Source organism: Anser brachyrhynchus (assembly GCF_964034855.1).
Source record: "Anser brachyrhynchus genome assembly, chromosome: 11".
Classification (NCBI taxonomy): domain Eukaryota; kingdom Metazoa; phylum Chordata; class Aves; order Anseriformes; family Anatidae; genus Anser; species Anser brachyrhynchus.
This window is the reverse complement of record NC_137706.1, coordinates 8,939,320-8,967,152: the sequence shown is the minus strand read 5'-3', so window position 1 is coordinate 8,967,152 and position 27,833 is coordinate 8,939,320. Positions and strand designations below refer to the sequence as shown.

The following is a 27,833-nucleotide window of genomic DNA, read 5'->3' as shown; positions in this document are numbered from 1 at the left end:
GGTCGTATGGGCATGAAAGAAGCGTACAAGGTTAAGAAGTCAGCATAAAAACAGTCCAGATATGAAGTTTTTCAAACACGTAATGCAGGTGGATAGATTTCAGTATGGAAAACCTGGTTCTTGTGGGGATAAACTACACTGTAACATGACACATTTTACAAACTCATTTTTCTCAGTTGAGAATACTTGAAAAAGAAACTACATAAAGACTGCAAATGAATGCAGTTCTCTGGATCCTGCCACCCCCACCAGACATATGCAAAGACAATTTCTGGTTATGAAAAGCTTCTCAAATTATGTCTTGATGTCAGTTCCAAAAGCTACGCAAAAGCTACAACTAGCAAAAGTCACTGGTTGCAGTCGCAACATCCCTCTGTATGAATGGCTTTTGGGACAGGGCCATTAAATCAGACAGGAAACAGAATCAACAAGAAACATACAAATCTTACCTTTCTTGGAGAGGGTTTCGCCTGCTACTGCTTGAAATGTGCATCTTGCTCTAACGCGTTTTCTTGCTGTTACAAGATTAGAAAGTCACACAGACAAGGCGTATTAGGAAACTGCCTACTGAAATTGTAGCCTTTCTCCAAGCCCCAACAGTTAGTCTATTTTAGCGTAGTGGGGAAGAGGGGAAGAATTATAAAACAGACGAGTGATCTGTAACACAGAATGTTGCCAGGAGGAGAAGTACATAGGTCACAGATTTTGTAAGAGTAAAGAATTGGTATGGAAGATGACATATGTTTGGATGAGTCAGAAAAACGGGCAAGCAGAAATGAACTGGTCTCAAGGTTGTGCAAAAGACTGTGGCATTTGGATGTGTGATTCTGGCATGCAGATATCAATTCTCCTTTTGACTATGAATCATGCCACTTTTCGTGTCTGCAAAAAGTACATTTCTAATACAGTTTCTGTACTGTTCAACTGGCACCAGCGTTATGTGCTGCAGCACATCAAAAGCTGACAGGAAGAGCAGCCTCTGTAGAGCACGTTCGCTGCAGTACCGCTATCAGAAAGGAGCAGTAGAGGGTACTGAGTGCTGTATTTTTTAAGCGACCTTTACAATGGTTTGAAAGAGACACACAGGAATTCTGCAGTATTTCTAGCCTTCGAGCAGTTTTATTTTGTGTGAGCTAAGAAGTGACGACACAGGGGAGTACCCCTATGCAATTTTCCCCAATGATCAGGCTCTAAAGATCCACTGTCAGTGCACATACAAAGTTAATAGAATTTCCTGCTCAAAATTCAGTTTTTAAACATTGGAATATCCAGGCTTATCACAAAATCCATAAGGCTTTTCTGAGTGTTTCTTGAGTTTAAACAAAAGATAGGGATATAACTTTCACTTGTGATGTTGTCTCCTTGGAATGGTTGAAAAGAGAATGATCGTTAGGAATTCAAGGCTTGAGGTTATTCTGTGTGTGGATGTAGTCCTCTCTTTACAGGGATTCAAAATGCATCTTACTAGAATAGTCAAACATTTGTGGCATCTTTCTACTGGCTTATCCTTCTTGGTAAAGATGCTCAACTGCAATTATGCAGAGCATCCATTTCATGTCTGCTGTGCTACAGCTGCAAAAACAGGACTAGTAGAAAATGTATAAAATAACTTCTCTGAAAATGACAGTTGATTATTAAGAGTGGAAAAGTCTCATTTTGTTATGAGTAATAACTGCTTAATTGTCCCAAACAGCAGCCAGTTGATCACTTGTATTGTCTGTTTATTGTTTGTTTGTTTTCAATTCTCTCTTATATTGCTGTCATTTATTTATTCTTTATTTCCAACAACTCTGGCAGTTACAAAACATAATTGTCCTCTCTAAAATCCATCCAAAACACAGGATGGGAAGTTTATCTTGCCTAGAAGCACACACACTCAAATGTAACCAGTATCTCAGAGGAAATCCCATGTTTTTGTGCACATGACCCACTACTTGGAATCTCGACTTAATCTCTATCACATTATCTATGAACTCAGCACTGTCAGCAAAGGTGCCTGTGGCAAATGAGTAAGGGAAATTTATTAGAGACACTTATGGTTGGGGGTGGGTGGCTCTTTTAACTTGTTGGGTAATCTCAAAATATAATCCTACTCTCACTGAAACCAGTGGCAATGCACTTGTCAGCTTCAGTGAAAGTAGGTGTAACTTCCTTGTTTTCAGTTAATGAATCTGCTAGGGCAATCTTGCCTTTCTGATGTGACTGCTGAAGTATCTAAATTATATTGTTTGTATCAGAACGTAAACCAGAAAACTTCAGGAACAATGCTTTCAGCCTCTTTAGCACATTTCAAATCAAAGTGATCAAGAGCTTTACAGACGATTATGAGGATATATAAAAAAATATCATCTCACCTGCCAGAGAAATGCATCTCTCGGAGAAATAGCTCACAAAGCCACTTAACAGCATCCACCCATAGGTTTAGCACATTTGAATAGGAAGTAAAGAACACCATTATACTTGATTGACTGCAGGCAGAATTAAGGGAAGCTGAGCATCATTACTGAAACAAATTTGGCCCGAGTGCCAAAAATGACTTTTGGTTTTTGCTTGCACTTTTTTGTTATTAATGCCATGTGATGTAAAATGCCAGCATTGTCAGCACTGAAACTGATTTTAATCTATAGGCCAAGGTCAAATAAAGGTGGGCTGTATGTGGTAATCTGTGCATGATGCTGATTAGTCATTTTGCTTTCTTATTAGTTCATCATTTCAGGTATGTATTTAGGTTTTCACCAAATGGGGAGGGGGAGGTCCTAGTCAGCTTTTTTCTTTCGCCTTCTTACATTTTGTTGAAAAGTGCAGATATGAGCAGCAAAGTACTTAAATCTTCTGATCCAATTATTTTCTTATTACACAGGACAGTCCAGAGCAGCCATGATACCTCCAAAACAGCCAAGGCAACCGAAGGGAGCATTGGATGATGCCATTGCCTTTGGAGGACTAGTAGACCAGGAGACAACGAACAACTTACAGCCAACACCACCTCCGCTGCCGAAAAAAACAATTTTGAGAGCTAACACAGAGCCAAGTCCCAGAGATCTCCAGAAGCAGGCTCTTGAGAACAATCTGTGCATTGTGGCCAACCCCACCTATGACATTGACACCAACTGGGAAGCAAGCAGTGCCTGCTCTTCAGTCAGCTTGGAGCTCAAGGCGCTGGACAATGAGTCAGGAGATTCCTTGGACAGGCCTACAGAAAAGTTAAGGACAACCACCTCAGCAACTAACAGTGTTTCCAGCCTAACCACTATCAGTATTAGGGACCGATGTTCCAATAGCATGGAGTCTCTGACGGGGAGACGCATCTCGCAGACTAAGCAGGGCAAGGGTGTCCAGAAGCCGCAAAGGCAAGCACTTTATCGAGGAATTGAAAACAGAGAAGAAGTGGTAGGTAAAATCCGAAGCCTTCACACCGATTCACTGAAGAAACTGGCACTTAAATGTGAAGACTTGTTCATGGCCGGACAAAAAGACCAGCTGCGATTTGGAGTTGACAGCTGGTCAGATTTCAGGCTAACCAGTGACAAGCCGTGTTGTGAGGCGGGCGATGCAGTTTACTACCCAGCTTCTTACGCAAAAGATCCTCTCAACAATTATGCAGTCAAGGTAAGAGGGGGTTGAAAAATGGGAACCCTAGACATCAGGGACAGAATGTAATGACAATAACCGTAATCAGCAACCCTCCCACTTGTGGTTGGTCCTACAAATAAAAGTAAGTGCTGCTTGCAATGCTGTGTGAAATGTAAGAATCCCAACATACAGGCATTTCCTTCTATAAAGAACCACATTTGCAATACTGAAAGTTCATCTGCATGCAGATGAACCTGTGTTCAAATACTTAATCAGATGATACCAAATCATCAGTCTCAATGACATAATATTTTTCAAGTTTTACATTTTCAGAGCTTTGTAATTTTAAACGTAACCTCTAGAGTAGTGTGTCTTTATGTTCCCATACAAAGCCTTACGTTGTCACCAGCATTCATTACCAACCTTTCAAAATCTCCCATCTAGCCATCAGTGCTGCCTTATAAGCCATACTAAAAAAAAGTGGAATTTATCAGTGTTGGTTTTGTTGCCTTTTACTAAAGAAACAATTGATTTGTGTCTAGGTTATTGTTCAGCTAATGCCAAAAAGAAGTAAGATTTACTAGACTTACTGCTAATATATTAATGAACAGTTGGCAGCTATCTCACTAGGTGTTGTAACTTGATGAGGTTTATATAGGTAATTTTTTCTGAGTACTGCATCTCTGCAGTTCTCAAGGGTTTTCTGGTAGGATGATAGCAAGAAAAACAGCTGAGAGTCATAGTTCTGTCAGACTTCCTGTGTGACCTTGAGCAAATCACTGAACTTCTGACTCCTCCCTGTGGAAACTGAGATACAACAGCTATTACCCAGCACATGTGTGAGGCGTAATCCATTATTCCAAATAAAGCCTGTTGGTGTTCTCGGAAAGGTGGTGTTTTACAGGAATAAAATGTCGCTATTGCTCCTGCATTATTGCTTACAAGAAAGACATAAAAAATAAATAAATGAAAGGTAAGCTTGTTTCAACTGATACTTTCTCCTGAAGTGGCATCTTTTTAAGGCAGATTTGTGGGCATAGTCACTTATATTTCTTTAGTTTACCAAGGCTCTCTTTTTGAAAAGATTTGAAATGAAATCTGGATGCCTTGTGGATGCCATGTCCAGTGGTACTAAACAGCTGAGAAACAGATCACGAGTATGATCATGCATCTATCTGCTAATCTAGTCTAGCTGCAGAATCAAGTCTGGTCTTACTCGGGTTCTTTTTGTTTTGTTTTTAATACAGCGATGCAAAAATCATTGCTTCTGGGATCCCAAGTAGTATTTTTCTCTGTGTGCAGGTTTGGGTTACCACTACTATGATTCCTGTCTGCACAGGCAGGACTGATGCTGTTGTTTTCTTCAAGTTATTTAGGAGAATAGATCTCTTGTACAAAGCTAGTAAGAAGAGAGCACAGCAATGTAGCATCATGAAAAATATGTGCCATGTTATTTTCTGTTATACTTCAGATGTTGTCTTAAAAGTAGTTCTCAGACTAAGAAAATTTATTACAGTATAATAGGTGTGATAGTCTCAAGTGTGAGTGAAGTATCCATAAAAATATCATTGAGTGGGAGGTCACAGTGAACTGTTGTGCTGTCATGTTAAGAGGAAAAGTTATTCTTGGAAATACCCTCCCTTCCAGTTAATGTGATATTGGAAGATGCTCTCACTACAGATGTACTCTGATTTCTGTACAGACCAGGCAGGACCAGCGTATGGGATTACTGTTTTGTTTTCATTTTCTATTTCACATACCTGAACTATTTCACATTCAGTTAAGTTGGGTTCTATTTAGTTCCGTGTTTCTCTGGTGCGTGTTTTTATTGCTGTATTCCCTACACCGATGTACTGAATTATATAGCCATCTTTAAACTGGATTTATTGGATTTTCCCCTTGAAGTTGAAATGTACTAACACTGGTTTTGTCTTAATATTTGCTGCTAAGTTGAACTTTGACTTGTAGGTCACTGATCCAGAATAATTTTTACAAAATCTCCTAACAACAGATTGCTCTTAGATTACATAGAGATTTTGTGAATTTAGCTTCAACAAATGTACCAGATTTACTATCATGGGTAATTCTTGTATAATAATTACGTAATCATCTACCTCCAACAAATATGCTATGCATTTCCGTCATTTTAGCCCCCTCATCCCCAAAACAGGATGGCAAAAACAGTGAGATGAAAATTAATGGCGTTTTTAATGAATCCAAAATACAGCCTTCTTATTACTTTTGATTATGGGAAAGTAGCAAAAAGAGACTTAGAAATACACTTTGAAAGGATATATGGAGCCACATCTTCTGACAGTATGAATTTGTGTAGTTCGTTTGGGTTTTGCAGAACTAGCCAAGCAACACTGGCTAACAATTCAGATGCTTTCTAAGTTTTCCAGTTTTCACATTAGATTTGAGAAACATTGTAATAATGTTTTTTATTATTACTATTTCTCAATTTGTAGGAAACAAGAGATTTGCCCCCAGAAGGTATTATGGGTCTTAATGCACAAGCCAAAAAAATTAATGTTAATTCCTTATCTCCAAAAGTATAATTATAAAAGCACTGTTAAAATGTAAGCTTTAACTGTTTGACTACTGCTGAGTTAAATTTAGAATAATGAACCTTTTGTGCAGGTGAATAAGCCCATGCACACTTTAAAATCTGGTGGTATCACTGAAGATGATCTGATAAATTTGGTGAAGAACAAGTGCAGCTTGTACCATTTGGTGTGGATATTAGAGGAAACACAGTTTATAGGAGTGCGTAGTTTCAAAGCATTTTATTGTGCTTCTTACTTCTCTTTCACCTAATCTGTTAGTAAACAACCTGTGCCAAAATGTTGCAGGAAGCCATGTGGAAATTATTTTGATTGAAACATTGCAAATAAAAACAAGTCACAGTTAGAGAGCTACTTTTCCAAATAGCAAAAATATAAGTTCCCTTACAAGAAAGGTTTTCATAAAATTCCAGTCTCTGAGGTATTTTCCTTCACTCAGTACAACTATCGTCTTCTAAGTAGCCGGTAGATCTGGGACAATAAGTAAGCATTCCCATGAAACCACGCTCTTATCAGTCATTCCAAATATGTAGGGAAAAGGTTACACTACAATAAAAGCAGGAGTGACTACCAATTTTTTGTACAGAGTGGACTAGACACGTCCACTTCTTAGTATCCCTAAGGAGACTTAATATGGTAGCAATATGATGGGGATCTTCAGAGAAAAAAAGAAAGAGGAAGAATGTGGTTACTCAGGATGAATAATGGTTAGACAAGATTAATTACTGTGTCAGTCAAGTGGAGGAAACTACTTCTACTTTCAGTATCAAACTCTCAAGGAAATTACTGCACAATATCATAGATAGACACACAGAAGTCATGGTTCAGAGTCCATACAGAACAACGCAGACGTAAAGAAAACAAAGCGCTGAGGTACCTGTGCCACACGTGTTCTGGACACAGGCACATGCTGCAGTACAATTTAGGTAGGTTAACGGGACTTGCAAAGGTACAAACAGCTCAAAAGGAGCAGTTAAAAAAAATGTATTGCTTTGATAGCAGAAATTCTTCATGCATTAAAACCTTAAGATTTTTGCTAAGGTTCCCGTTCCAAGTATAAAATAGAGCAATGCAGAAATAAATAGTATTGGGCTGAATATGGCTGATAATTGTCAGCTGCAACTAGGAAACTATTTTCTAGTTTTGTTTAGTTTGTCACTTAGTGTGTTAAGATTTGTTGGTTTTTTTTGATTAATACAGTTCCCTAGTGGAGCCTGGCAGAACTGTTCTCAGAAGTCATCCCCGAATGTCGTGCTTCAGATCAAAATAAAGCTATATACATTAAACTTTTAGCCCATTCCAAGTTCAGTCATAGCAGCACAGAATTCTGTGTTTTGGCACATTGTTAAAAAGTCAGTCACTCTGTTCTAAGGCCAGATCAAGAAAATGAGGTCAATCAGAGATCAAACTGGCCTCCTTGGAAAAAAAAAAATGTGCCAAGAACAAGCTATCAATTTGGGATTAGCAAGCTTTCATTCTACACAGAATTTCATTTGCAGTTGTCCCTGTGTGTAATACAACAAAGTAGCACAGATGGTGCAGTCTCTGTGATCTTCTGTGTTTCTCATTTTCAGCACTTGTAAATTCATTTCCCGCTATATTCATCTTTAAGTTCACCAATGTCCTGTAAAATGCATAGGACAGAGTGGAAATGAGATTCCCTGCTGGTGAAGTGGAAGTCAGCTGATGGCACAGTAGGCTACTGGACACATAAGGGAAAAATAGAAGCTAATGCAGAAGTTTTTAGAAGCCCTGAAACATTAAAATCTTGCTTCTTTGTGAATGGGGAAAAAAAAATATTGAAATGGCAGGATATAAAGAACCTTGTCCTGTCCTGATAAAAGTGACCAAAGTTTGGCTCCTATGGATGCACTAAAGGAAAGACACAGGATGACAATGCATACCAGTGAAAAGGAAGATGGAAAATTTCTGTTCCTTTGTACTCATATCTCTCTTCTCATTGCTTTCTTGCATCATATGGAAGGGCTTTTTACCAACATTGCTTCATCTTTTGAACAACCATCCTGTTACCAGCACTAGAAATAAGGCTTGCCAAGCCCAGATCAACCAACCCCTTTTGTCATAGCTCTCAGAAAAGGCCACGGGATTTCTTTTTTTTTTTTTTTTTTTTTTTTAGAGTCAATGACTGGAACAGACAAAAGCTTTAAATATCATGCAAAGAAAACTGGGTTGTATATTTGCTCACAGTTTTGAGATAGCATTAACTGTCACCAACAGAAAAGAAGCTCTATATCAGTTTCTTTTACAATTCATCACAAGCAGCCTGTAACTGCTACCTGTTAATGAGGGCATCAAATTTCACAACCTGTCCCCTAAATGTTTTCAAAGGTAAAGGTAGACTTTGCTTAACTTACCAGAACTCAAGCCATCTCAAAAATTTTAAATCTTGGTCATTCAGATTATAGTTTTAGGTGATAGTGGGGTTATGCCAATACAAAATGCAAAGGTAAGCATTATTACCCATTAATCGTATTAAAGACTAGCATTCACTACTCTTGCAAAACTGCAATATAAAATAGAGTTCTGAGTAGAAAGTGCAGCACAGAAAATAATAAAATAGCACAACAAGATTCTTGGCCCTTATTTTTTCTAATTCCAGGTAATCCAGTGAAAGTCAGTAAATGAAATTTCATTCTATGAACTGTCTCAGAACAGATCAATAAGAAAATGTAGTTTGTCTCTACTGCTTGCAGTACATTTTCCCCGTTCTAATAAGATACTAGTACAAAGGGAATCTGAACTCTGCAGTCTCAAAGCCGAGTGCTTACCTGGGCTCATGCAGCTGTATTTCACAGCAAAAGTCTGAAGAGTAATCAGACACTTAAAGGAACATCAGATTACTGCAGGTCTTCCTTTTAGAAACAGTTTTATGAATTCAGACGGGTGTCTGATTCATACTCCAGCCTTTGGATGCTATTCCTAGACAGCCTAGCTTTCCATTCCCCTTTGTCAATTACAGAATATCTAGTGTACAAATTTTAGTGCTTGTATAGTCACCAATTTAATCAAGTTTAAATAAGGCAGCTGCCTCTTCCACTTCTCACATCATATTGTTTGTAAACAAAAAGCAAGAAGCAGAAAATACATCTCTAATCAGATTGCAGCTTTCTTGTTCTGGAAGATACTGCATGCATGTTCTTGTATCCATATACTTACATGTATTGAACAGGAGAAGTAAGAAGAGTGTCTGGTAGCCATCATTGTTGGGTATTTAAGAGATTAGATATTTTTTTAATTGTTTATCTTCTTCAACAACAAAATAAGGATGGAAAATCTGTTCTCGTGAATGCAGTCACTTTAGTATTGATTGTAATCATTTAGTCTTCAATTACTGTTTATTGATACAAAGATAACCTCCAAAGTCACTGTAGCAAGCATGGAATTAGCATCTCCATTCTTGATGGAGAGGCATCTGAAACAAAATCTCATGTTTGAGAGTTGATGTTTGGGAACCTTTGGCTCTGCTATGGATTCAGACTGTAGAGTTGACAGTGACTTGAAGGTTTTCATAAACAACAGAAATAGTGGAATCAGTGATTTTTTCACCCTTGGATCGTTATATATAAGTTTCTGTTCTGCTTGATGCTGAAGAGGTCTTAACTGGAATATTGTATTCATCATAGGGTACCATTCTTTAGAAAGATGTAATAAATATGGAAGAAACCAGAAAAGAGTAACAATAATCAGAGGGTTAGGAATGAAGAAAAGAGTGAAATAGGATTAAACAGTAGGAAAAAGGGAGACGATGGAGAAGGACAGTGGTGGAGAAGGACAACTCCCTCTCAGGGTGTTTTTTAATAGCCTGGGAAGGCAGTTCTTAGGGATGATCCAGCTGGCAACATACAGATACATTTGCCTTGCAGGCCTGTTCAGCTAGCTCAGAAGAAAAGGGCGAAGGCAGCATACTGCACCCTAACAGCTGCATGCCTTTTGGTGCAGATATCTTGCATGACCGGTCGTTTCTAAATTCCAAGGGAGCATTGCCACATCCACAGAGAGACCTACTGAAATTGTGCTTTTGTACTAGTACAATTCTAGGATTGGGGATATTTTCTAAAAATGAGTAAACTGAGGCTGATGTTTGAGACATGCAAAGTACTAGTATCTTAATATTTTAACTGAAATTTCAGTAATACATTTGAGAGTGCTTTTTTGAAGTAAGTAGGAAAATGGGGCTGCCTAGGACTATCATTAAGAACTAGAAATCAGTTTTGATTCCTTTTCTTTTCCCTTTTTACAGGCAAGGAGAAATAATTCTCATGAACTTTTGAAAAAATGCCTTGTATTCACCAAACTGGGAAGTGTTAATTGTTTTAAGAGCAAATACTCTGCGGATTATATTTTCCTGATAGAATATCATTTTTAGCTGGCACGTGGCATTAGAACTCCTCTGGGGGTAACATGAAGTATAGTATGGTTGCTAAGGGCAACTGCTTTTTTTTGTGCTGTTCTTGACATTAAAGAGCGCTTAATTTTATATATATGTATATTTTAAGAGTGTCCACCTGGACGCTTTCCTGCTAAACGTACTGTAGGGAACCTGCTTTTAGCAGGGAGGTTGGTATTGATGATCTGCAGAGGTCCCTTCCAACCCCTACGATTCTGTGATTAGTTTATATTTTGGATTAGGTCCTTTAAGTAATAACAAAACAAGAAAAGCTGGGTTGCAACGTACAGAATTTTCTGCAGCTGGAATTGATTGTCTCCATGGCTGGCTGTTCAAGAAAAAGGCCATGGACTTCAAGGGCATAGAAAGCAAAATTATTTTAATTTTCATTAATCGTTCTCCCAGTCAGATTTGATACATGTAGCAAGGGTAGTCTATACAACACTTTTCTATCTCTGTCTTTTGTGCAGTATTAAGTATTTGATAAACCCAGGGACTTCAGTCTCCAAGACGATCAGCTGACATACATAATGCAAGGATTCATGCTGTATTTTTACTGTACCTGTTTAAACTTGTAACCCTTGAGAGATGGGGGGACTGTCATTGTCATTTCATATGGAAACATGCATCTTCACCTCATGTATCTACTTCATATGACTATCTGACAATGCATTTCTCTTCTCAACAAGCATAGAAGACTAAATGAACCGTTTGTGTGTTTGTTTAGTGGAAGATGACTTTATAACTAGCCCTACATGAGTTCCTGAGAAGGCGAGAAAGGAAAAACCAGGAGAAAAGCCACCTTTTGCTTACATCTAGGGCTAGTCTGAGATCTGGGCTCCTTAATTGTTGTGACTGTGCAGAACTAGTGCTGACTTTTCTAACCTCATTCTTAGAGATCAGTCTTTCCTTTGCTTTCAGAAAGGAGCTAAGGGAGGCTGTAACTTCATCTGGAATGAGATATCTTCCTATCTTCACTTCCTTTGAGCTTTGCAGTTTAAACCTGTTGGTGCTTTACACCAACTGAATATTTAGGCTCTAACCTTGTAAAGATTAAAACGTGCACTTAACCTTACAGGCTTTGAACAATCTCAGTGAAGTCAGCAGAAGTAAGGTTAATGCGCAACGGTCAACACAGCTGAGTCTTTGTAGGGCTGCAATTTTAATCAGTAAATGCCGTAGAACAGAGGCCCTAATAGAGATTGTCCCATGGCTGTCATAAGGTGGTCAGAGCTGTAAGTTGTTATGACAGTACAGACAATTAATAAGGATAATAATTATGGTGATAATGTACATATCAAGATATTTCTGGACAGCAATGAAATATAGGTAGATAGGACAAAATATAAGTGTATACTTAGGATGTTGACAAATGATTGAAAGCAATTAAGGTACCATGTTCTAACGAGTTTCCATTCATCACTTGAGCCACAGCAAATTCCCCTGTCCCCCCACCTCACTGAAGATATGATGTGTGTTAGCTCCACACAGCTTCAGCTAATAGATTTCAGTTTCCAATTACAGTGGGCAAGGAGCATGCATCCAGTCATTTAGCTCAGCTGACAGCTGGTAACTTGTTATGCCACGCTGGTTCACTCGTGTGCAATCGTCTGATCATATCCTCCAATATTCCATGCTTATTTCTTTATATATCCTATTGCTCTTGATAATTCTTATTTTGTTCAAGCTTCACACAAATCTGAGAGAAGAACAGGAAATAAAATGCTATGGATAAACAAGTAACTGTGCAGTAAGCTTCCTTGTGAAGTTACCTTGTATCAGCTGCTCCCCTGACTGAAAGCAGAACCTGCCTGAGCAGTATTTTCTATTGAGCAATAGATGCGCAGGAGAGCTGTTTGCACATATTGATCTGCAGTTGCAGTTCCAATCCAGTGCAGAACTGTTCACATGCCAAGGTCAGTTCAGTAAAAAATGTTTCGGTCCTTGTATTTGGACTATGGATACATTAAATAAAACAGGATATAGAACTTGCATATTAAGAGTTATGTCTGTTCTGTTTCTTTTCTTTCCCCAGATTTGTAAGAGCAAAGCTAAGGAGTCCCAGCAGTATTATCACAGCCTATCTATCCGGCAGAGTCTGGCTATCAACTTTAACATCCAGCAGGACTGTGGCCATTTCCTTGCTGAAGTCCCAGTTCGCCTCCTTCCATGGGAGGACACTGATGCACCAGAGGTTGAAGAAGAAGAAGATCAAGAAGAAGAAGAGAGAGAACCTGAGCAAAAGAACAGAGATGCTTCTTCCAATACAGAGGCTTCACAGAAGGACAGCTCAAGTAATCAGGGGACCATCAGCAAGCCACGCAGCCGTGTTGTAGTCATCACGCGGGAGGTCCCGTACTTAACCGTGGCTGACTTTGTGCGAGAGTCTGCACCCCGCCATGCAAAAAGCCCAGATTTGTATGAGAGGCAGGTCTGCCTCCTCCTTTTACAGCTGTGTTTGGGGCTGGAACACCTGAAACCCTATCATATCACACACTGTGATCTGCGGCTAGAGAACCTCCTGCTGGTTCATTCCAGACCAGGAGGCAGCCCCCTGAGCTCTGAGTCCATGGAACCCAGTCCCAACACTGCTTGCCCAGCCAGGTTAATAGTGAGCAACTTCTCGCAGGCCAAGCAGAAGAGTCATATGGTGGATCCTGAGGTCCTAAGGGATCAGTCCCGCCTGGCTCCAGAAATCATCACTGCCACACAGTACAAAAAGTGTGATGAATTCCAGACTGGCATCCTTATCTACGAAATGCTGCACTTACCCAATCCCTTTGATGAGAATCCAGAGCTGAAGGAGAAGGAATATACTCGTGCTGATCTCCCCAAGATCCCTTGCCGTTCCCTCTACTCTCAAGGGCTTCAACAACTTGCCAGCTGCCTGCTAAATCCCAACCCTTCAGAGAGGATTCTGATATCAGAAGCCAAGGGAATCCTTCAGTGTTTGCTTTGGGGTCCACGTGAGGACTTGTTTCATGCTCTGAGAACATCTTCCAACCCAGCTCGAAGAGATGCTGTACTTCAGAACTGGCTGGACATCAAAAGGACGCTGCTGATGATCAAGTTTGCAGAGAAGTCCTTTGACAGGGACTGTGGAGTTATTCTGGAAGACTGGCTTTGTTGTCAATATCTGGCTTTTGCCACTATAGACTCACTTCATCGCATTGTGAGAATCATGCAGCAGCACTAGTTTGTAGAACCTGTTGCTTTTCATGAAGCACCTCCACCCCAGCCCACACTCTAACCTGCGCTAGGGCTCACACTTTGAACAAGTGTTTCAACAAAGGCCTAGATATCAAAGCCAGCAACTCTGAGCAAATAAGTTCTGATTGGAGAAATTGCATCCCGTACCCAATATGGCAGAAACTTTACTTTTTTGCCAGGCCTCTTAGGGATTAATTTTATACACACATATGACTGCATTTGTATCAGACACTTTGTAACTAGATTAATATCTGGATGAAAAGGAGAGCAAACTTTGATACCACTATTTCTATCACTGCAGTAAACAAATCGCCCTCCTCTTCTGGGTAGTTTCTGTCATTTCTGTATGTAGCATTGGTAGTGAATAGCAGTGACCATTAGCAGAGATGGGAGTTGTATACATGGGAGATGAATGATCCACATTGCCCCGTGCCACAAAACACTCCACTGCCTTTAATCCACATCCCAGGCAAAGTTTTCTCTCACCTTAGACACCTTACAGTGGGGCTGGACTCCTCTTCCCTTTGGTCTCAACCAAATGGTTTCTGATCTTTCTGTTACCTTTTATGCCTTCTTTTTTCCTTGCAGATATGGTTATCCTGCTGATTGCAGCAATGTCGGCGGACAGTAAGCATCTGTGTTCTGTCCTCTTCCCTCCTCTGTCCCTGACTTGCTGCCTGCCCATATCCTTTCTAATCACGGATCCTTGATTTCAACCATGCTGCCTTAATTGGACCATTATCCTTAGCTTAAGACCTCTGCATTAAAAAGCAGAATATGCACACTTGGTCTTTCCCATTTCCCCTACATGACACTCACCAGTCTGGACAGTTGATGTACTGTAGCTATAATTCTGTTTATACCAGAAAAATACAACACATGGTGGGCAATTGAAATTCCCCTTCCATCGCAAAAGGCACTAAAGCCTGACTTGAAATGGATAGGACGTACATAACCTTCTCTGACAATCACTGCTATGAACTGGGGTTGAAAATAACAACCACCTTTTCTGTTTTATTTTGTTTTGCTCTTGTCACTTGTGCCATATTGCAAAATGGGACTGAAATTGGCTCTGCTGGTATGTTGGCAGGAGATAGAAATGCTTAGAGCTTGTCTGTGTGTAGCTCACAGGCCACATGGAAACGCTTTTACTGCAGACACAGTTCTCTGAAGGGTAAAAACAAGGGGGCAAAAACACTGTTGTTTAATTATTGAGGGAGCTGTTAAGTTTGGCAGCCACAACTAACAGTATCATGATCCATTTTTCCCACAGTGGTATTTGGCTGCCTGTCTCCTGTCTGCTGTAACTAGTGTTTTCTAATGTTGCTACAGACAACACCCTAAAAATGGCATGTTGTCAAAATAGCTCAAAGAGCATTGCAGACAGGATTTTGGACTAGAGCAGGAATTATTGAGTATTAAAGAGAGGAAATTAAAAAAAAAAAAAACCTGAAGGAGCTTTTCACTTTTAGAGGCAGCTGCTGACTTTCTTCCCTGGCCTAATGGATGTTTCCTACAGAACCGCTGCAGTTGTACAGACATTATTTTTGCTCAGTATTGCTAGGCTCTGAATTGTTTCCTGAATCACTCTGAAGAATTCATTTGGATGCAGAAGAAAAAGCGATACTGAATATTCTGACCCAGGGGATGGAAAGCAGACAGCCCTAGTTATGAGCCTGTGCTTCTCTTCTATGGATCTATGTGCAATTCTTGTATGTATTTTTTAAAGCTGTACATTACAGTGTTCACTTTACACACCAGCCTTTACCTGATGCTAGATCTGCAGCCCCTTCCTTTTACTCTCCTGGCACATAAATGCACAGATATCCATGTGTTCTTTTTATGGATTGATATTTCATTTTAATTGTTAAAACTGTGAGGAATCAATTCACTTCAGCCTTGAAACAAATAGCCACTTTATACAGCATATGCATGTTTGGACCAGATGCATGGAAACTGAACAAACATTCGTGCAGGCTTAAGGTCAGCGAAACTAGCTCTGGATCCACACCATTCACTTGGAGGGGTTGAAATTTTTGTATTAATCTTCTCTGGCATCTATCAGAGCTAAGCGGAATAGCGTGTAGAAGCCTACAACGATTGTGCCATAGTATGTAGACAGTCTCTGTGACCTTTCTAAAGACTTTCTGAAACTTCTGATGATTATTCTTGTGTTTGATTCACCTGTATCAGTGAAGGATCAGGCAAGGATAAGGATAATATATTTTCATGTGATATATATTTTTTCTTTCTCTTTTTGGCAAGAAGGTCAGGATGGCAGCATTGACTGGGGGGGAGGGAGGGGAGGAAGAGGACAGTGCTTTAAAAGCCCAAGTGCAATGTGTGTAGTTGAGGTACTTCACTACATCAGGAAAGAAAGTTTCTATACTACTGCTGAGCAGCTTGTAGAACCTTTAAAAGAATCACACACGTGTTCAGTGCAGCTCTGCTTTATCTGGAGACAGGAGGGCAATACCCTCATAGCTTAAGTACACTGAGCATGACAAGTCACACGCGTACTATCTGCTAGCTATTAGTCACAATGTGTTGAGCTAAGAGTAGGGCTTCTTGTTCTCTGTAGTCTGGTTTTGTGTTCATTTCGTAGTGCCTGTGCGCACATAACTTCTCACCTAGCTCATATAGGCTGTGTGAGCAGTTCTTGGACCACTTGCTGTTGTAGTGGGCTCGTTCCCTGAGGCCGGGAGGTTTCCGTGTTTACGGACATGTGTTCTCAGTGTCACTTTCATGTCAACACGCACATGCAAAGTTGAATTTTGAATGTTTTACAACCATACGTATTTAATGCAGCTGGTCCAAAGCCTTTGTATCTCTAGCTATCTAATTTCAGTTAGTATTTTTTGTGATGAACCAATACTCATTTTAACTCTGCAGTATAATCAAGCATGGATAGATGTTCACTACCAATCTCTTTCTTGTGCAGCACTGGGTAAACTTTAGCAATTTGTAATGTTGTGTGTGTTTTCTTTAAAAAAGAAAGAATGATCAAAGAAGTCAAACACAATCTGGCCTGAGGTATTCCTCGGGGGAGCTAGCAGCTGACTTTGCAGATGTGCCCATAACTGATGATTGTAACTGTTTGTGGAAGTCCTCCATCCTAGCAACAGATTATGCCACATAAATATCTGAGAATGTATACATTAAACTGATTGTAAACAAATCCTAAGAATGCTACAGCATAATTGCTAAGCAAAAGGAAAAAAACCCGCTCTGTAATTGGGATCCTGTGTAGGACAGGAACAAAACCCCTGGCTGTGCATGCTTTAACTTCCATGACTATGTGCACAGATCTTGAATTTTCTTTTAGCAGTATCGCACTTTTAGTTGATCTCAAGAAATAGGAAGAGCTGCAAATCTCAGATAGCAGTATTGACTGTAAATATATATTTTTCTATTAAAAGCTGTCGTTCACATATTTTTAACATGAACTCTAAAGATTTTTCCAGTGGAAACTAATTTCTGGAAAATCAAATGTTCGCTTGAACTATGTTGAGTGGTTTCTGATCCTATTAGAGCCATTAAAAACCTCTCTAATGTTACAGAGAGAGCACAGTGATTGGATTCACAACATTTAGTGCCTTGTCAAAAAAAAACTCAAATGAAGCTGGTCAGTTGGTAGAAATCTTATTCTTCCCATAATAGCCCTATAAATAATACTGCCTCCATTAAGATGCAAAAGATTTTAAAAATTAAAAGCTGTACTTCATATAATACTGACTTGACCTATTCAATAAAATCTGTTTCTAGAGTTTCAGTTATTTGAACAGGTTCCTTTAAATTGCTTGCAGTACAGCATAAACCTGAATAACCACCAAAATTGTGGGCTTTCAAGTTTGGAACTGAATCTGCACAGGGAGAATAAGTCAAACGGTCCAGACTGACTCCTGCATCAAAACAAGTCTAATGCTTTGACAATCTACTGCACGCGCTTGGCTTCTAGGAGAGGAGGAATCGGAAGGAGGTAAGGTGTGCTGCTCCTGATGTAAGTAGTGGATGTGCTGCACACTGCACTGTGGTGTGAAATGCAAATCTCTAGTAAAAGAGGAGTTCTGAAAAAAATACTCCTGAGATGTTATGGAAAATGGGTTTGTTCTGTGTTTCTAAAATTGGAATTACTTATTCACTAATTAGCTTTCAAGCCTCAGATCTGCTCCAGTCAGTATGCAGAACCAGCTGAGATAAAGAGAATCGATTAGTAAAACCTTAGCTAGAAATTTTCAGGAATGAGGGAAACCAGAATTTCGTTCTGGAGCCTCAAGAATGTCCAGTATAGAGGCCTGGTCTCTTTTCAATATTCAGACCTGATTAAATCAACAACTCAAGCTAGGATACTGTGCTGCTGGCCTGCAGACAAGAATGCACATATCATTTACAAAAATACTCCACCTTAAATCTTGTATGCTCCACACATCGCAGCAGCACCCACAAGGTATGAATGGATCATCTTGACATTTTAACACAGGGGAATTCCAGCATACTAGAGAGAAAAATATATTATTTAAATAAATCAGATGTGTGCTAGCAATCAGCTGCTTAGAGAATTCATTCAGCAGCTTCCAGCTGTAGGGCCCTAACTTTAGTGTGTAAAAATAGTATTTGCTGCTGAATGAAATGTATCTGTTTCTCAATTCTTGTGTTGAGAAGCCCCACCTAAATTAATATATTTTTTGTTTGTAATAACAAATTCGTATGTAAATATAAAGTAAATAATCCTGTTATTATTTAAATCAGTTGCAACTTTAATGAGGGATACAATGGAAACTGAATCAGACCTTTTAATGCACTTTCATTTCCCCTTTACCCCAAACAAGAATTAAAATGTCTGTTTCTCCATAGAAACAGACTATGACTGTTAAACTGTTACTTGGTGCATGACTGGGCCATCTATTTAACTCTGATTTTGCAAAGGTAGTGTTGGTTCTGCTAAAACACCTGTAAAACCTAGAGCACGATCAGAGCCCTTCAGTCCATGTGTAGAGAGATGTGATGATGATTTAGTTATGCAGTAAGATAACATCAAAGAAGCGCAGAATAGAATTTTAAATACCTCCTATAATAACAGACCTGTGGAAATACTCTGTAAACAATCACCTGGATTCCTAACACACAAAAAATACTTTTCAGAAGAAATACTAAGGAGATGTTTCTTTAGGGCATCCTCAACTCCAAAAGGAGGAACAAGTCTTTGTTGCTGCTGAGTTGCAGTGAATTTCTGATAGACGTTTGTATAGATTTTACTATTCACCTGGATGCAGTATTAGAAGGATGGTGGTTTTGAACAGACATAGAATGTAATTTAAATAATTTCCTATAAGCCTCCTTGCGTTGGTGCTCCACTCAGCATTTAGTTGGAAACCACAGAATGCTTTCAGATCAAGCAGAGTTGCCAGTCAGAAATGAAATACTCAGCTTACCTGTACATTAGCATTTTACCACTCTACAGAATTTGAGAATTTGGACTGTACTTCAGATTGTGAAAATTACTTTTTGCATACACCCAAGGGGAAAACTTCAGGGATTTAGAAGAGGATGGAAAATTTTTTTATGCGGAAGAAATATATGTTCACATATATACATGAATATATGAGTGTGTGTGGGCACATTCATATATATATATATGTATGTATATGAAATTTTGTATCCCAAAAATACTCTTTGGCCCTTTCCATTTGCAAATATATATATATATTATATATCGTGTATATAATATATATTTAGGGCTGTGTCAGTTTGAATCTAGTCATTTCATAAAGAACACCTTTAAAATTGGCTTTAACCTCTGTTTCTTTATCATTTGGCTTGTTGGTAATAGCAGGTTTTGCAGTTGAAATCCTTGGGTTTTTTTCTTTTAAAACTTAATTATGCTGAGCATTTAAGAATATGTTCTTGTTTTTAATAGGAGGGGGGGAAGTTATTTTTAAATTAGGGATTCCAAAATTGATGATCTTTTATAAATGGGATTTCTTTAAAAGACCTTGAATAAGGGATTTATTTGTCTTTAATTTCAACTCCATTCTTGTGGGTAATTTGTATTTGGAATTCCTGGTTGCATTGCTTTATCTGGTGCTTCATATTGACATTTACACATTTTTATATAAGTAAGTATATAAACTTCAAGCCTTCCTTTGTGATCAGGGGCAGTTACACTCTGGTTTGCTGTGGTACTTTGCTGTGTACTCTGTGGCATTCATGTTACTGTGTAAATAAACTAGTTTTATTACACTCAAACTTTCACTTGTCTTTTTCTTCCTAGGAAATTAGACTAAAATCTGTACTTCTGAGGAAAACACACATGGCAAGTCGAGAAAAAAAGGTTTTCCTCCAAGAAAAGTGGGCTGGTTTGCTGCAGCAGCTAGTGTGTGAGTGCAACAGATAGGAGCTTTGGTTGATGAGTGATGCTCAGCACCTGTGGCCAAGCATCCCTGCTGCCCAGGGCTCAGGACACAGAGCTGCCTGCCACCTCTGATGGTGTTTTCCCCAGAAGTCTCACCATGGCTGGCTCTGGTTCAGCTCCATGCTGACAAGCAGCGGCGGCAGCCCAAAAATAAACTCCACCAGCAACTGCTGCTGATTGAACAACTGTCTGGTAAAGCCTTCTTGGAGAGAGGTGACTTGACACATTAATGAAAATGGACACAGCCGCGTGTCCGCGCTGGGGCAACTGTTATTGCTAAAGGAGCTGAGCCAAAGTCAGCCATTTCACTAGTGTGGATGGGGATTAAATGGCCTGATGTGAAAGAATAAAATGGCTCTGAGGGAAATTTTTATATGCTGTGACAAAGTCGGATGCCTCCAAGGCAGTCATCTGCAGTGGAATTCATTTTGTCTGATCCGTTACCTTGAAGCATACAGCCTGATGGAGGGTCTGTGAGAAACAGATGGGATAATATGCATCTTCCGTGATCGTGCAGACACACTTCAGCGGTAGTGAGATCAAGCAGCTCAATTTTGTTCCCAGATTTGATAGGCAGCAATGCTAGCTGCAGATGCTAATTTATTAGCATAGAACAGATGACACTGCGTACATTGGAGCAATGCTGTGGTTCTGCGTGACAATTGCGCTGCTCGTAACTACTCTTTTAAAAGAGCCAACATCCTGAGGGCTCGATTCTTCCCACAGTTCCAGCGGCTTTGCACAGGTAATGTCATCAATTGCAGTGGGATCACAATTAGTCTAGTGTAACTACTACATGTCTTTCACATTTATTCCTCAGACACGGTTTCAAAGCCTTTCAAAACCAGTTAAAGCTAGTGTCCTCATCCTTTTTAAAAATACAAAGCTAACTGACTCCAGAGATATCAGTAAATATGCAAGACATTTAACAGCCCGATAAATATTTCGGCTTTGCTAGAGTAATCCCTCTTCACTTCAACAAAGTGCCAAGGACTCAGCTAAACAGAGTCAGATTATGCCATTTGTCAGTGGCAATCACCACTCTGGAGGGAAAAGGTACTCAAAAATAGACTGCAACCTTGACAAGACATGATAGTTATACTAGTTTTACTAAAATCTGTTTGAAATGAATTTAGTTATATCAGTGCAAACTCTCTGGTGGGTGTCCTTAGGTGGTCACAGTCTGGCATTCTCATTTCAGCTTGTGCCAGACATGAATACAAGTGAAGCCAGCAGATGCCTAGTTTAGGCTGATGCAAGAATTTTCAGGTTTTTCACCAGCCCAGAAATTCACCTTAATTGTAAACAGGCCCTAAGAAGCTTTGTTCCTATAAACGGCAAACCTTTATTTTCCAGAAAATCATCACGCTATGCAGGCTGCCTGTTTTGCCGAGTTAGTACGCATCTGTGCTGCCATACATGAATCATGCTGTCCTCCTTACCCAGCAGTGGCTTCAGCTAGAATTACATCGGAGCAGCCAGCTCACAAGGCACAAGTTAAACATTTTGTGCAATCCATCCTGCAGGGAAAGTCTCGTTTCAGTTCAATTCTGAGCTAAGACTCCTAGCTCTGTGGAGAAAGGCATGCATTAAAACACCCTGTTTGGCCTTCAAATCTGCTGCGCTTCACTTAGTAGTGCTGCTGCTATCTCAGCAGGCAATGCCACAGCCTAGTGCTTAGCCCAGCCATTCGGAAGATGGAGGCAGGATTCTTGCTATCAGTTCATCTCTTTTAGATGAGAACAGAAGTCAAGTGAGTAGCAGCATCTATTGTCTGGAAAACGAGGCACTGAGGGAGACACTGGGAGAGCAGCTGGAGGAGTGCGAAGCAGATTTATGAGTATTAAACCAGAGAACAAAAAACTATGGCTATTGAACATTTTCTGTCAGCATCTCCTGTTCTTATACCATGCACACCCCAATAAGACCTCTTTGTTTTGCTGTCATTAAGGTGTTATTTTGTCACACTGCAGCTGACAGAGTCGGGACATACAACAGCAGATGCTGGAAGTAACACAGTCATTTAAGGCAAAGCCACAAAATCCTCTGCTACATCTTAGACTCCAGAAAGGTGAGAAATGGGAACGGAGAAGCTTATTGCCGAGTTATTTACCACTCTCTGTTTTTTTCAGATCCAGCCAGTCTTAACTGTAGTCTCTGTTCAACAGACACGTATGAAGCTGCTGTCTCAAGCTGTTTCCTGCTGTTTTACATGTACTGGGATGTGCCGTGCCCCTGGTGTCACCCAAGGCAGAGGGCTCTAGATGGACTGGAGCATCGGGCTGTCAGCAGCAGCGTGACATTCAGCAAAGGTAAATGCTGTGTTCTGCCCCAGGACAGAGTAATGTCAGACACAGGTACAGACAGGGAGGTGCGTGACTGGAGAGCAGCCCTACAGAGAGGGATCTGGGGATGCTGGTCGACAGCAGGCTCAGCATAAGCCAGCAGTGTGCCCTGTCCACCAAGAGGGCAAACCACTTTTTGGGGTGCATTAAACACAGCATAGCCAGCCGGTCACATGAGGGGATTCTCCCACTGTGTTTAGTGTCGGTGAGGCCTTGCCTTGAATATTGTGTGCAGTTCTAGGCTCCATAATATAAAGAGGACGCAAAGGTACTTGATGGCATACAGGGGACGGCAATAACGCTGGCAAAAGGGCTGGAAAGCATGTCCCGTGGGGAGAGGCTGAGGACACTTGGTTTGTCTAGTCTGGAGGAAAGGAAATGAAACTAAGACGTAGCCTCAGTGCTCTCTGCAGCTTCCTGAGGAGGGGAAGTAGAGGGGGCGATGCCAGTCTCTGTTCCCTGGGAACCAATGAAAGGACTCATGGGAACGGCACAGAGCTGTGCCGGGGGAGGTTCAGAGTAAATATTAGGAAAAAATCTTTACCATGAGGGTGGTCAAACACTGGAACAAGCTTCCTAGCAAAGTGGTTGATGCCCCATGGCTGTGAATGTTTGGAAGGCCTTTGGACAATGCCCTCACTAATACGCTGTAACTTTTGGTTAGCCATGAAGAGGGCAGAAAGCTGGATTTGATGATCATTGAAGGTCCAACTGAACTATTCTATTCTATTCTGTGCTGCTCTACTCTATTCTAAGGCACCTGACTTGGCACCCTGGGGTCAGGAGAGCCCTCGCTCTCCTGCATGCTGCCATTTAGAGACAGAAAGGCCCCAAGGGCAGCACCTGTGTGCAGCAGGGCAGGGGGCAGTTACAGGTCTAATATCAGATCCTGTTTTTTTCCTGATTTCACAGGACTCTTTGTGGTCTGGATTAACTGCAATGATCAGCAGGTTAACTTTAAAAAATACCAGGAAATCCCTGCAGTTTATATGTGAGAAGCAAACTACTAACTTTGCACCTATCCAAAATGCAAAAGGACATAAATGTTCTTCTAAAGAAAATGGAGAATTAAATCAAGGTAATAAAATTATCTTAGTTCCTACATAGGCACTAAATTTATATCAAGTTACTGTTGGAGATGGGCCAGTAGTCTGCCCGTGTAACAGCCACTACCTCAACCACCAGAAGAAAAGGGATGCCCTGTAACCTGGGGAGCCAGTCGTGCAGCTTCTGCTGTCCGGGGGAGCCCGTCTCCATCTAAACTTTCTCCATTTTATTACTGAAAATGTGGTTTATGTTCTGCAATATTAATCCAGCTCATGTATTTGGGTTTGCATGGACGTTATTGCTAAAGCTGCCATCACAAGACGCAGGGTTTGACTAGGCTTCAGACAAGCAGGAGCAACAGGATATCAGATGATGTTGTGGGATACCGCATGACTATTTTTCTATTGCATTAGTTATAAATGTTACAATGCCATCCCTGCTTTATAAAACCCGCAGTTTCATCATTCCTGACATGTTTGCAGCAATGAAGCATTCAAATCATTTCCCCGTGGCATGAAGCATTTCCCTCTGCGTATCACCTTGAAGACTTCAACATCTCTGTCCATAGAAACCTCAGCATACAGTCCTGCTCCCTTCACTGCTGAGAGACCCTTTTGGTCTGTGTCTCTGAGCTGATACAGCCCAAACTGAGGGAATGGGAGTAAGGATATGGGCATTCTGTAGAAATGTCAGAACATTTTTATCTCTAGCAGATCAGCACCCTATTTGCTTGTCCTGAGCAGACATTTTTAGGCCTACAGCTTTGTCTTCTGAAAATCCTGGTGGATGTTCACATCAGAACAATGAGTTTATTTTTTAGTAATAGGGATTAGACCATGTTTATTCAACTCAAATTTTTTTTGCTGTTTTCATCTGCTTTTTCAAATAATTCAAATCCATCTGGAATCTTTTACAATCTCCTGCAATTTATGCTAGTCTTGAAAAGATTTCACTTTTTGATTAATCACTTCTTCCTGCAAATCAGCAATTGGAAATGTTGTACTAAGACTAGTTCTTGGACACAGTTGTCCGTCTTCTCTGAAGAATTTGTACTTGTTATGGAATTTTTGTTCCCTATCTGTGATTAAAAGGGTTTTCTTTTTTCCTACTCACTAAGAATACAATGTGAGTTTTGCACTGAATGGGAAAAGGATGGAAGAATCCCGATCCAGGGTTCAGTGCCCATTCAGCTAAGCCATCTCCCACAGTATTTCTACTCACACGCTATTCACCATTGATTCACAACTGTCCACTAAGATTTGGGAGCCTCAATCGATTTAAATCTATCACAAAATGAACAAGAAAGTAACAAGATTGCATAGCTTCTAAAAAGAAAGGAATTCGAAGCTATAGCACTGAAGTAGCTTCTCTGACATCCATTTCAGCCCAAACAGGCTTCCAGACTGAGACTAGAACTTTGTGCCCTCTGCCACTTCACCATCCTCTTCTCTTTAAGTCCCAAATATGCTCTATTATTATGCTGATGACTTTAAGCAGTCTGTACTCAAGCTTCAAAGCCCTTGTGTGATTAGCACATACAGTTCATGTTATTCCCAAGAATAGCGCAGTGCGGTCCCTTCTGAGATGGTGTGTGGCACCTCTCATTACCAAATCTGTGTGAAATCCGCTGAGCGGAGCTTCAGTGAGAGCCCTGGGAGCTTAGGCAGAGAATAAGGGCATAGTAGAACACGTTAGGACACTGTGTAAACCATCTCTTTGCTACCGGGTAACTTGCAAAACAGCAAACTGCCACGGCTTGCTCTCCTGCTTTAGTTGAAAGGCAGGCTCTAACAGCTTGGGTTGCCTCATACTGTGCTGGCTATTGTTCCAGTACTGATGCACTGGAAAGGTGCCATCTGCTGAGCAGCAGGCCCTGGGCTCCATTCTGCCTGATCACTCAGGCATCAGGAGCAGACACAGGGGAGTCGGGTGGAAAATAACCAGTCCAAGTCTCCTCTGGAGCTGCTGGCTGACCAGAAGGGCCGTCATTACAACAGTATTGCAAATTTACAGAGAAAAATATAGCGGGCAATAAACTACCTACCTCCGACGTGTTTCCAGGATGGTATTTAAAAAAAAAAAGAGATGCAGCACAGTCCCCTCAATGTAAGTCCATGTCATCCTCTGTTAAGTGCCATCAGAGCTGGCAGCCCTACAGCTGGCAGCTCTCAGGATCCAGAGAACTGGAGCCTTGTGAGATAAGTCAGGTCGGGATGATCAGAGAACTGGCTGGGGAGCCTGACCGGTGACTTCCCCATAAGCTGGTATGATGCGATGGCAGAGCTGCTCCACGCTACTCAGTGCGTGGCTTGCGTTTAGCTACACACCAGAGGTTTTCTTGCCAGCCCTGGCTCTTGCTCTGTGCCAGGACTGCCAGAAAGCCTGTCTTTTCCAAGGTTCCTGGCATCAGCTCACCCTCAACAGAACCTGTGTCCTGTCCCAAGGCAGTCTGCCACCACCCATCCATGCCCCCAAACAGGACATTCCCCAGGGAACTTCAGGAAGCTGAATCACAGATGTAGCGAGTGCACGGAACACACCGAGAACACCACCAAGTGCTTTGGTTCTCCTACCAGCTGAACCATCTGAATGAAGAAACAGCTCCACACATCAAGGCAAAAATCTGGGAGCACACATGCCCCAGAAAAACACTGGACAAAAAGCATCATTTTCCCATAAAAGGGCTAGTGGGCAGGTAAACAGTGTCCACCTACATTTACAGAAAGAGAAGGGTGGAAATGATGCAGTCAGAGCTCAGTGGAGTTATGCCAGCTTATACCACTAAGCGTCTAACCTATAAATCCCATTAGTAAGTTTAAATAAGTCTAAGAGGAAATGATGTTAGTTTTACCGTAGACCTCATTCTGCTTGGAGTCCCGTCAATGCTCTCCCTCCTGGGCTGAGCCTGTCACCCGTGGCTGAGACCACTGGCTGTGCACCTTTGAGGCCTATGCCAATACCAGTCACTGGCAAAAATAAATTTTCCATAGTATTTCCTCTAATGTTGTATGTCTTTGTAAGGCTTTCTTTTTCTTTTTTATTTTTTTCTCTTTTTCTTTTCTCCTTTGATTCTTTTCCAAATTTTCCTCATCAGTTATTAACTAACTGCCAACTCACTGTGTATTTGGTAGTCAGATTATCTGCTAATGCCTGCCTAAATGCAGTCAACATTGATTAAACAAAAGGGTAGCTATTATGTTATTTTTAATACAAACGATTTAGGTCCTGAGGCTGAGACTGAAGTAGAGCTCAACATAACATGGGATTGAATTAAATTAGAAACATCTGATGGCAAGGTTTCCTACATCTCCTAATTGCCTTCAGAATTTAAGAGAAGACAGTGGCGTGGTTGTGAATTTATGTTATCCCCTCTAAAGGTAGAAAGAACAGCTTGTTTTAACTGTATCTGGGAAGTGGGCCTTATCCTCAATACAGTTAGATAAATGCTCGCAATCCATAGCAATTTTGAAAGGGGATAAAATATAATAGAAAAGATCCTATCAGTATTAGCCACAAGGTCATTGCTAATTCCTTATTTTGCACAACGTGGGCTGGATTTCCGAAGCGCTATTTGTTCACCCACGCCCGCCCACATCCACATGTGCACATGATTGCTGTGATAGAGAACAGGAGACGTGGGCGCACACAGCCTCTGAAGGCAAAGCTGTAAGGTTGCAAGCAAATTGAATACAGTCTTACAGTTATTAAGATTGCTTTTCAATAATACTATTTTCCCACAATTCCCGAAGTGTTTTAATGAAGGGTATTTTGTGATAACACTTTACCAGTGGCTTATTTAGATGCACTTACTAGTTCTGAAGAGCACAGGGAATGAAGATTGCAAGCTTGCTCTCTAAAGGGAGCAATCAGTGGGCTCGGGACATTGCCTGAACTGAATTGAGCTCCTCAGCTTTAAAAGTGGCCTTTGTGATCCTACTTCTTATCCTACTAATCATTAACAATCCCGTTGCTGTTCCTGCCCTGGATCTGACTTCATCACAGAAATGCTTGTGTTGCACTGCGTTTGTCATTTCAGTGAGGTTCTAAACTGCCCTTGAGAAATGGTTTAACCAACCTCGATTGATTGTTTATTATCTCCTGACAGTAAATGCTTAATTACATAGCTGAGAAGATTGGTTTGTCCTCTTAGCCAGACTTTCTCCTAGAAATGCAGAAAATTAAATTTTTGATGACTTCACTGAATTTCCTTTGTACTTTGATACAATGAGTGCAGAGAAAAGATTATTCCTTCCACTGTGGTAAATGTGAGAGCC

General features: G+C 40.6%; 1 protein-coding gene and 1 long non-coding RNA gene across 27 annotated transcripts in view; one reads left to right on the top strand and one right to left on the bottom strand.

The window, feature by feature from the left end:
* The window catches only part of PEAK1 (pseudopodium enriched atypical kinase 1), a 118,791-nt gene extending 98,790 nt beyond the window's left edge, over positions 1–20,001 (top strand). For all 21 annotated transcript variants that reach the window (XM_080551413.1, XM_080551418.1, XM_080551415.1 and 18 more), the window contains 2 exons: positions 2,861–3,609; positions 12,581–20,001. In XM_080551413.1, the coding sequence (XP_080407539.1) occupies positions 2,861–3,609; positions 12,581–13,741 (1,910 nt within the window). In that variant the 3' untranslated portion in view covers positions 13,742–20,001. The remainder of the gene's footprint in view (positions 1–2,860; positions 3,610–12,580) is intronic.
* Positions 1–27,833, bottom strand: part of LOC308176132 — a 102,609-nt gene that overhangs the window by 62,625 nt on the left and 12,151 nt on the right. For 3 of the 6 annotated variants that reach the window (XR_013938095.1, XR_013938096.1, XR_013938097.1), the window contains exon 1: positions 450–2,853. The exons of 1 other annotated variant lie outside the window; for it this stretch is intronic. This is a non-coding gene — a long non-coding RNA (uncharacterized lncRNA). Of the gene's footprint in view, positions 1–449; positions 2,854–27,833 lie in introns of those variants that run through there. 2 more of the 6 variants (XR_013938092.1, XR_013938093.1) reach the window with 1 other exon arrangement.